Below are 10,914 nucleotides of genomic sequence, written 5' to 3'. Positions count from 1 at the left end.
TCCAAATGTGTAATCTAAGGTTCAGCCCATACTATTTAGCAAGGCCATATCAACTGAACACTCCTGAAAAAAAAAGGTTTAAACTAATTTCCTGTAATTCAAGAAGATTGAAAAATCACTAACACATCGGTTTACTTTTTACTATCCAACTAACTATTTTTCTGAAATAATATCTAATAGTATACTGTATTTTATTGCTTTTTACCTTTTTTTTCCTTCTTGATTTATTATGTAATGGCAGATATTACGGTGTATTACAACCATAACAATAACAATATAAACAGAAGTAAACACCTTGTAATATTGTGGCCAAGATTGACCAAATATTATTTTTATTTCCATATTAACATTAAATTAAAGTAATGAGGGAGGAGAGAGTAGGCCTGCAGTACCTGACATTGCTTTCACCTGCCCACAGCTGTCTGACAGCTTCTTTCTGGGGTAAGAAAAACAACATGTATACTTTTTTCCCAACCCATATGGGAGGGATATGTTAGAGTATATGTACTGCCTTGTTGTATGAACTATCAATGAATGGATATGAATGTCGTGATAACATTGTGAGCTCGTGTGAATGTTTAGCAGCTCTGCACCTTTAAATCTCTCCGCTCCTCCCTCAGCTCAATGACAAGCCTGCAGAGCCTCTTTAACGCATCCAGTAGAAATGACAAACCAGAGGCGCTGCACGGGCCAGCATGTCCAATAATAACAATAATCATGGGCTTTAGACACAGCATCTCATCTGAAACTCACACCCTCAGACAATAACGAGGCATCTTTGGGACGTTTTTTGAGGGTCTGCGGACACCCTCGAAGTTGGAGCTGTGTCGCCAAATAGATGTCGGAATGAAACCTCCACTCCTATCGGACTGAAGCAAGGAGTAAAAGAAACCTCTGCATGTTCAAGTTTCCTGCTCCAACCAGAGGGACATCGCTGCGTGCGTGTTGGATGTGTGTGTGGAAGTGTGTGTTGGGTGCGTGTGTGTGCGCAGCGGCGGCGGTGGTGGTGGTGGTGGTGGTGGTGGCCGCGGGAAGGGAAGTTTAGCGCCGTGATTTGTCTTCTTTCCCTCTCTTCTGTTGCGTTGTTCTCCATGCCACACCAGGGGACAGGCGGATTAACGTTTCCCTGATGAGAATTAATCAACTGTGCAGAGGCTCTGAGATCGTGACTGTGATGATGATGTCGAGTAAGAGCGTGGAGTGGCTGCAGGAGGAGCTGGAGTCCGGGGCCAGCTCCCTGCTGCTGCTGGACTGCAGACCCCATGAGCTGTACGAGTCCTCGCACATCGAGTCGGCCATCAACCTGGCAATCCCGGGCCTCATGCTCCGGAGGCTGAAGAAGGGCAACCTCCCCATCCGCTCCATCATCCCCAACAACGAGGACAAGGAGAAATTTGTGAAGCGGTGCAAGACGGACGTGGTGGTTCTGTACGACGAGGCGACCCCGGAGCGGCAGGAGTCCGGGCTGGGGAGCTCCGTGCTGGGGCTGCTGCTGCAGAAACTGCGGGACGACGGGTGCAAGGCGTTCTACCTGGAGGGTAAGATTATATGGCTTTAAACTTGAATGCATATCCCTTTGATCCAAACAAAAACTCACGCCGACTAAAAGAATGTGTTTAATTTCACTCTGATGTAATTAACTGAGATTCCCCTAATTACAGGAAAGCCTCAGCAGCTGATCTCACCCAATAGTAGACTGTCAGTGATATAACACACAAGGTCATGATTGATCAGATTACTTTATTTAATGGATACATTGTGTCATGTTTAATGCTGTTTCTGGCTGTGGCGTATCTGAAGCAAAACTATGAAGCTTCGAGCGAGTCGCGATAGCTTATTATTTTATAAAAATTTATAAAAAGTCGTATATTTATTCAACCTTTTTAAGATTTGTTAATAGCTTATAGGGGATTTGATGTGTCGCAGTGCTTCGACACACAATCCAGATGTTATCATCTCTCTGACCGACTAAAGTTCATTCAGCTCTCTCATTCATTTTGAATAATGAGACATGAACAGTTATTTATCAAAGCATATTATCCACGGATTATGATTTTATTATAGTATAATAATAGATTAAAAAATAAGCTTGAATGTGAAACACATTAGCTGCACTAACTGCGATGTCATAATGAACTTTGACAGAACAGCTCCTTCACTTATTGCTGAGAGCAGTTATTCAATTGTAATTGTTATTTTGATATAATCGGGCTAATCAATAGACACATCTAACGGGATTTTGTGTTTTAATATACAGGGCTGTGTCAAATATGTTTTCAATTAAATGCTGCAAAAATGGCCCGCCATGTTGTGCTCCTTCAGGAAAAGACTGGCGTTTTTTTCATGAATGAACAGGGAAACAAGGAGACCACGACGCACTCTGAATCAAACTGCAGCACCAAATAAAAGGATAGGATAGTCAGACATGAGTAGGACGTCTATAAAATGTTGCAGCCTTAGAAGATACAGATATATTTGATTTATTAATGATCAAAGCAATGTTCCAGTAAAGTCACAATCCGAGCTGCCATTCACGAAAAGTCCACTGAGCTGAGTAGTGAGTGCTCGGTGTCCTGCTCATCCTCCCCAGTGCTCAGCTTTTCTCAATGGAGCACATCTGTCCTGCATGTTTGCAAAGTCATGACGACGTAAATATAATGTGATTTTCGCGTTATGGTTCTCATCTTTATTTTATGTAATGGCACATGGCATCTATATTTGCATAGTCAATTCTAAACCCATCATAATTTACATGTCACGTTTTATAATATTTCTAATGTAATATGAGTAAATGAAAAAGGTGTGTCAAATGATTAATTGATGACCCCACTACACCCCTTGCTTATCACTTTTCTTCTGTTGATTCTTCTTTTTCTTTTGATTTCTGATTATTAGTTAACATTTCAGTGATTCAAAAAATGTAAACTATTTTTTTTTAATGGTCATAATGTATTAATGTGGCAATCATATTATTTTCTTTTTTATTAAAGCTAAAATCCTCATGATTCATAGTCCATGATCCACCTCATGCAGACTTTACATTCAGCTGATATTTTGTAGATGTTATTACACAACCCTACCTGTGGTCATGTACAGGGAACATTTTTATACCAGCATGTGAAATGACATTCTAGCCCTTTTCCCAATCTGATTTTTTTGGTCTCTTCCTCGTCCTTCAGGGGGCTTCAACAAGTTCCAGTCGGAGTACCCCGAACACTGCGAGACAAATTTGGACTGCTCCTGTCCCAGCAGCTCCCCACCAGCCTCCGTCCTCGGCCTCGGAGGTCTGCGCATCAGCTCTGACTGCTCTGATGGAGAGTCTGACCGCGAGCCGGGCAGCGCCACAGAGTCAGAGGGCAGCCCGCTCCCCAGCAACCAGCCAGCGTTTCCCGTCCAGATTCTGCCGTACCTCTACCTGGGCTGTGCCAAAGACTCCACCAACCTGGATGTGCTCAGCAAGTACAACATCAAGTACATCCTCAACGTGACGCCCAACCTGCCCAACATGTTCGAACATGAAGGCGACTTCAAGTACAAACAGATCCCCATCTCCGATCACTGGAGTCAGAACCTCTCTCAGTTTTTCCCTGAGGCCATTTCATTCATCGGTAAGTAAAGGCTTGCTCAATCTGCTTGTTTTGTACAAAAAAAGTCCAAGCTATCATACATTTGAGAATCTTGAACCAGCAAAACCTCTGATGATTTTGGCTGAATTTAAATGAATATCCTAACCAATGGCAGTTATTTTTGTATCTAGTAGTTAATGATTTATTGATCAGATATTACAAGTCAGAACATATTTACCAGGTAGAAATTAAAGCCAGTTAAATGGTTTGCAAAAAGAAGATAAACCAATTGTAAGTACTTGTTATGTTAAGTTTATCCTCCAATGCTCTCGTTGCCTGTTGTGTTTAAACAGAAGTAGAAACTTGTCTTGAACACAGCTGGCCTGTATTTTTTATTCCTAATTAAATATGACTCTAATAGCACAATAGTGTTTTTAAAAACGTTGAAATTGATTTTAAGAGCATTGAGTCGTACTGAAACCAGGAGAATTTAAGCCAATTATCTCATCTGATTTCCAGTATTTCCCATCATTCACGTCATTCCCTGTGACTTAATTTCCAGAGAGTGAATACATTCCCTCTCTGATGAGTCTATGAGAACCAGGGTCTCTGTTTTTGTTTTAGATTGTCCAGACCCCTGACATTTCTATTTTTCTTTTAAGGCTAATGTATGTGGGAGGAAGTGTGACATATGCCAGAGCCAGAAGTCTTGGCAGATTTGGGTCATGGGTCTGATGTTAAATGTTAAATGTTGCTGTCTGCCTGGCTGTAATGGGCAGGGATTACAGCAGGTCTTTAAGTGCCACCAGGGTAATTATGGGTAAAGGAGAGAAGCTCCAGATGTGACCCCAACACTTTACTGCTGTGGACTGCAGATTCCTTACATTTCTGAAATGATTGTGCATAACGTATAGAGAAGAAGGAATTTGGAACCCGTCAACGGACAATTTTTGTGTTATATTGCATTTACAGAACAAAAAAAAGGGTTGTAATGCTGCTCATATCTGCACAATGAGAGGATCTGCTCAGCACAGATTATGCGCTGGTTACTTATTTGACTTCTGTATAGTTGTGGAAAGTGAGCACACATCACATATAAATTTAATTTGACATCCGCTTGGCAGCCTGAGCTCGTGAGCCAACTGACCCAAATCCTACAACAAGAGAGTCAGGCAGGGAGAGTGAGGAGAGGCAGAGAGAGATAAAGGAGAGGAAGAAAGGAAAGAAGCACTTAACTCTGTGGCTCTAATGGCCTGTAGTGATGCAAGTCCAAGGGTTTGAAACTGATAGAAGGTGGATGGATGTAGCCGGTTAATAATGTAGTATGTTTTCCTTATTCAGGTTTTTCTACAGACCGAGAGCTAGAAAGCAGAATGAAACATGGCTTTCCGCTCACATTAAGAAAGGTCATTGTGGATTCAAAGCACAATAATAGCAAATGTTGACGGAAAAAATATAGAATATCTGTTCTATCTTGAAGCCAGCACAGTTTACTGGGTTACTGTTATTATTGTTCTTTTAATTTGTATTGTGCAAATGTTTCCTATTTCATTATAATTCAATTCAATATTCAATGTTTTTTGAATAGTATATATATTTTTGTTTTGTTCCATGCAATTAAAAATAGTGGAACAAAGTCAATTGCTTTAAGGCACCTTTTAATCATCATTAAACATTGCCTACTCATGACTAAGTCAGCAACAAATAAATGTTCGGTAAAATAAACATAGAACATATTTGTAAGTATTTTCTATGAGAAGTTTTACAATCAAAGTGTTGGACCATCTCGTTTTTACAACTGTGCCCTGCCAATAAACTAGTGAGAAAAGCAGAATTTGTTGTCATGTGAAAACTGAACTCCTCTAAATTTGGCAGGAAATTGTAAGTTTATATAAAAACTCACTGTTCAGAGTAACAAGCTAATTGAGAATGTTTAGAAATACATTTAAGAATCATTTATATTGTCGGTAAATAAAAGATCAGAGCATCTAAACGTCTATTCTGGCTCATTGTTAATTTAAAGGCTAATATATGCATGAAAGAAATACATAGTAGGTTTTTACAGAAATCTCCTCTATCACGCTTTCCTCTGCAGACGAGGCTCGCTCGAAGAAGTGCGGCATCCTGGTGCACTGTCTGGCCGGGATCAGCCGGTCGGTGACGGTCACGGTTGCCTACCTGATGCAGAAGCTCAACCTGTCGCTCAACGACGCATATGACTTTGTGAAGCGGAAAAAGTCGAACATTTCCCCAAACTTCAACTTCATGGGCCAGCTGCTTGACTTTGAGCGGACGCTGGGCCTCAACAGTCCCTGTGACAACCACTCGACATCCCCGACGCACGAGCAGCTCTTCTTCACCACCCCGACCAATCACAATGTGTTTCAACTGGACACGCTGGAGTCCACATGAGAATCAGACGGGGGGGACTGTCCCTTTCTTTGACGGGTTAAAGGTGGTATTGTTACCATGGTAACAAGCGGCTGCACTGGAGCAGCCAGTTTTAATGAATGTTTTAGCCTCCGAGGGTTCGTTGTCTGCGAGCCTGGCCACGGAGCAGCATCGGAGGGGCAGGAGAGGTCACAGTTGGCACGTTAAAAAGGGGATAGGGTGCTATTTTAGCCAGAGAGATAACTGACAGCTGGGTTGAGGATGGCATCCTCCTCAGGAGATGATTGAAATTGAGGGAGGAAGAGCTCCGATCAACTTGTCTTGTCTCGAAGAACCAAGGAGACTGAACTGACTGAGAAACTGAGCGAAGGACGCAGCAGGACAGACAGCTACATACAAAGACAGAAAAAACCTACATCACTCGACTCATGGACAACAACATCCACTCTGTCTTTCTGTCTCGGCTCCCGAGTCGAGCTGACTGGTGCCAAGTGGAGAATCTGGGATTTACTTATAGGAAATCTCACTCTACTGAATGTAGAGTTTTACAAACCAAGGAATTAACACACACACACACACACACACAAACATAAACAAAGTACGTATGTTTGTTCCGTATGTATGATAACGTACATAAATGTATGGGCAGTCCTTAACAAATTCAGTATGTCTTTATGCATTTTTGGATATTTTTGTGTACATTTACGCACAAATCTATACCTTATATAAATATATATATACGCATAGAAATCTTACCTATCCAATCCAGATGGCTTAGGAGATAGTAAAACTAAAGGACGGTAATGGGTGTGAAGACGCCAGAAAAGAGGAACGTTGAGGGGATATTCCTAGTTGTCTTTTTTCTTTTTCAAGTTTCGTTTTTCTTATAGTTTGTTATGACCTAATGCAGTTTGCACAGTGGTGAAGCCATTGACTTGTTGGCACTTGAAGCCGGTGCTGAAAGCAGGCAGATAAAGAGACATTCAGAGTCGAGAGGCGGAGAGGAGAGGCCAGTCCCAGGCTGCGACATGTCCCGACATGTCCCGACAGCTGCATGCCGAGTGGGGAGGGTGCAGAGGACGAAGTTCAGGGGTCAGAGGGTTGGGTTAGGGGCAAAGACGGGCAGTGGGTAGGACAAGGGCATGTAGGGTGGGTGTGGGTAAAGACACTATAAGTTCCCAGTTCCTTCTTTGTTTCCCCCTATGACTTTTCATCCAGTTGCCTTACAAGACGTTGTTTCCACCAACTGTTTTGACTAGTTACTACTGAACTTCCTCTTATTTCATCACAGCATGTTGTCTGACTAGTAAATGTTGCCAAACTGGTTTCTCACAACTCTGACGTTTTTACTTTGAGGTCTATAAGGGATGCTAGGGAGTTAACATTTGTAAATAACTTTTTGGGCAGCTTATCTTAGCAAACCTTTGTTGAGGGAAGTGAGTCAGCCCTCTCGTATTACTTCTCTTTGCCTGAGCCAATCTTTTTAAAGATGTTGGTACAAGTTCGCAAAGTTTAGGACCAGGGAATGTGATTGTATCCTGTCTCTGTGTTGGGATAATGATGTTGTGGATTGGCACTGGCCTCAGCTACAGACTGCACTTACATACTTCAATAGCTTCATGTCCCTTAACTGCATTGGAAAAAACAAAAGAAAGGTCTTTCTGCAAAGAGTTTACCCCATTTCGTCAAAGAACGGTTTGTCTGAGTTGATTCACCCTTAAGCCTTGGGTAAATGGAAGATATATTAAAGCCACATTGGTATAAATATATATATTATAGAGCAAATAGTAAACAGATCTACATTATTTTGTATACCTGCGCATGCTGTGGTACTATATGCTCTCTAACAGTCGTAGCCACGGGTTGGATGTTGCTTCCCAAGATGGGACGATGAATGATGAGGACCGTTTTTTTAACTGCTGTTGCTGCTGAACACAGCGGTAAACAGCAGGGGGTTAAAGAGTTTCCTCAGATCCTGTCCACATCAGAAGCACCTTAGCAAAAAAGACAAAATATGAGCAAATGCTGCAGCACTTAAAGTTATGGAAATCTCGTGGGTACATTGGGCGTTATGCAAGAATTCTTTTGTATTCTTAAACTTAAATCATTCCTTTAAGTATATGTTTAAAAATTGCTTTATAAGGCAACCTATTTTGCTTTTTATGGGAGCGTTTTAGTCATAAAAATAATCAATGTAACACATTACACTAAGCAGTAACAGTAGTCTTATACTGTAAGTGTATTGAGGTCAAAAGATAAATTGGACACGGTTGTCTTTGTGGTTTATTGTTACAGGACTAAAGCAGGAACGGTTAGATATGAAATCAGATGCTAAAGAACATCATGACTGTCGTAACAGCTTCTTTCAGTTTTGAGCAGGTGTTTCATTCAACTCTAGGTCCTTCTTTGTTCTGTTGGTCTAAGGCGGACATGCAGTTGGTTGAAACATATCTAATAAAACTAAAAGGAGAATGTGACAAATTCTTGCAATAGGCCCACAGTTACAGCAAACTACAGGTTTGGTTAAAGAGTGGTGATGTGGACGGGATCTAAATTGAGACAATGAACTGGGTTTCAGAGGGGACAGCAGTTGAATCTGAACAGGGTTGGTTTGAGCTGGCCTTATATAATCTTTCTAACTTGTTTCTAATGCTGACTGTTAAGTACTTTGTATCTCAGTTTAAAAAACATTGTGTACAAAGAAAAAATTAACGTTTGTTTATCTATTATTCGAATCAGAACATGGAAATAAAAGACGGAGAGCTGTCTTTTTTACCAGAGCGGGTCACACAAGGTCCACTTTATTACTCTGCAATATATCAAAACACCGTTTTGCAGTATTTTGTAGATCCAAGACCTCAACATTTTTAAAGCTTCTTCTTTTGTACTATATCTATTCTATTTTACAAGATTGAGCTCGATATGGCTTGTTGACTGAAGTAACATTTCACCTGGGGTGTCCCAAATCTAGAGCCCACATGCCCACTACTAACCTTAAAGAGGCCCTCGCTAACACACACACACACACATACACACACGTTGATTCTTTACAGGGCCAGAGCTGTGGTTCAGCATGGCAGTTAAGTTTCACAATAGACGATTACAAACAGTATTCACAAGGTCTTTTTCCGTCTTATTTTGATAAATGTGCTCTTTGCTATTCCTGTGGCCTTTAAATATGAATATATATCTAAGTATATATATGTTATGGATTTATATGCAAAAGTTCCTGTCCTATTATAGCATAAGAGATAAAAACAATACCATGCTTGAATGGCCCCCCCTCGCCTGAAGTCATTTCCCATTTACAATAAGATTTACACCCTAGGATTGAAATATATTTCAGTTCAGAGATTTTCTATCTAAATTGGTTGATTTCAAGCTGCTTTCTTGTGTTTTTTGTTTGTGTCTTTGTAACAATGAAAGAGAAATCAAATCTTTTCTCTGTTTGTAAATTTGCCAGATCACGGGAACGGCCGTTTCTGTGTCCTTAAACTTGTAGCTACATCTCGGTAAGAATGTGCTTGTGAGGGAAAGACGAGAGTGAGCGATAGAGAAAGGGAAGTGGCGGCACTAAATACAAAGTGAAAGAAGAAGTGAATGAAATTAAAAACGTTACCTCAGTGAGGAATTTTTCAGGGATTTTTTTGACAATGCATCTTGCATCGTGTTACAGCTTGAAACACAAGCTGTTTTGTATTGTGCTGTAAACAGTTTTTAAAATAGATGCAATCTGTCTGTGTTTTAAAACAAAGGGGCATGTTGACCGGGGCAGTTTCACCTTTCTGTCTACTGAAGAAAATACAATTGACCCTATGTTATGTACAGTATATGGAAACAACTCAAGACATGTTTATACCGCAAATAAATATTGAAATATTTTTTTTCTTTAACATGTCTCCTTATTTTTTTTAACATCACATTACATAGAAAATCTTTTCAAGTAGTCATTTCAATGAATGCGGAGAAATTTGTCAGAATTGAGTTTACACTATGTTAATTTTGTTGTGATTGATTGGTTTAGCAGGTTGTACATGTTATATAATGGATCCCAACGTGGGAGTCAGTACCTGAACAATGGTCACAAGGTAAATATGATGTGTTTGTGAGGTGATATTCAAGAAATACAATGTTATATATAATATGTTATTTCAAACTTCCTTTAATACGACATTTTAATTGAAACTCTGACACTTCCTTCCACATCTGTGTGGATTTGTGTGCATTAGAGAAGAAACAGGGTTTGTGTTAAATCTTAAAGTGAACCAACAAATAAAGACCAGTATGTAGTATTTTTCTCATCTCATACTCAACAACAATGGAAAAAAAAAACAACATTATTCCCTATAACTTTTGGACCATTCATTTAAGAAAACTACTATTATTTTTGTTTTGAAATGTACCAACCTAAGGTTTATAATGACACTGTAGGCCTATAGAGTGGCAGTAGAGATCCAGCTGCGTTTTTAAAATTAGGAATATCTATTATCTTTTTCCAGGCTTCATCCTTTGTGTGTGTGCACCACCAAAACCCAAGCTTTCTTTTCTATATATGAGAAATATATGTAACAATGGCACAAGTGTTCACATAAAAGAAGACAGTGAGGGAAAAAGAGGGAGAATCAGCAAAGTTCGAATGCGAGAAGGAGGGTTGGTTGGAATAAAAAGGAGCATCTTAAAGACAGCGCAGCTATAAATATCTCCTCCGGTTCTTCCCTGCTCCTGCAGCGGCTCTTCTTTCATTTCTGCTATAACTTCCTGCACCTTGGCACCATCGAGTGAGCCATTCACCTCATGGTAATTCACACAGGATATTACAGTGATGGCAGTGGAGACGTAACGGAAATGAGTGCCCCACTGGTAAAGGAGATTGGGGACAGTATGATCAACACCACCGACTCATTTATTTTCTGGTTTCCTGGCAACCTGATGACATGGTTCCCTCATGCCCACTATC

At 40.4% G+C, this 10,914-nt stretch overlaps 1 protein-coding gene across 2 annotated transcripts; it reads left to right on the top strand.

Annotated features, from left to right (window-relative positions):
• Positions 1-628: 628 nt before the first annotated feature.
• Positions 629-9,850, top strand: dusp7 (dual specificity phosphatase 7). Of its 2 annotated transcripts, none has more exons than XM_063910500.1 (3): positions 629-1,538; positions 3,180-3,608; positions 4,908-5,615. In XM_063910500.1, the coding sequence occupies exons 1-3, from the start codon at positions 1,130-1,132 to the stop codon at positions 5,009-5,011; spliced, it is 942 nt and encodes a 313-aa protein (XP_063766570.1). In that variant the 5' UTR covers positions 629-1,129; the 3' UTR covers positions 5,012-5,615. The 2 variants fall into 2 exon arrangements, with proteins under 2 accessions (XP_063766570.1, XP_063766569.1); XM_063910499.1 differs by lacking the exon at positions 4,908-5,615 and adding an exon at positions 5,662-9,850 and having other exon boundaries at positions 635-1,538.
• Positions 9,851-10,914: the final 1,064 nt, after the last annotated feature.

This window comes from Eleginops maclovinus, chromosome 20 (genome assembly GCF_036324505.1).
Source record: "Eleginops maclovinus isolate JMC-PN-2008 ecotype Puerto Natales chromosome 20, JC_Emac_rtc_rv5, whole genome shotgun sequence".
NCBI classification, from domain to species: Eukaryota; Metazoa; Chordata; class Actinopteri; order Perciformes; family Eleginopidae; genus Eleginops; species Eleginops maclovinus.
This window is presented reverse-complemented; position numbering and strand designations above follow the sequence as displayed.

Coding starts and splice junctions, on each gene's coding strand:
- dusp7 (XM_063910499.1), top strand. CDS start 1,130: ATGAGAATTAATCAACTGTGCAGAGGCTCTGAGATCGTGACTGTGATG. Junction 1,539..3,179: donor CAAGGCGTTCTACCTGGAGG/GTAAGATTATAT, acceptor CTCGTCCTTCAG/GGGGCTTCAACAAGTTCCAG. Junction 3,609..5,661: donor TGAGGCCATTTCATTCATCG/GTAAGTAAAGGC, acceptor TTTCCTCTGCAG/ACGAGGCTCGCTCGAAGAAG.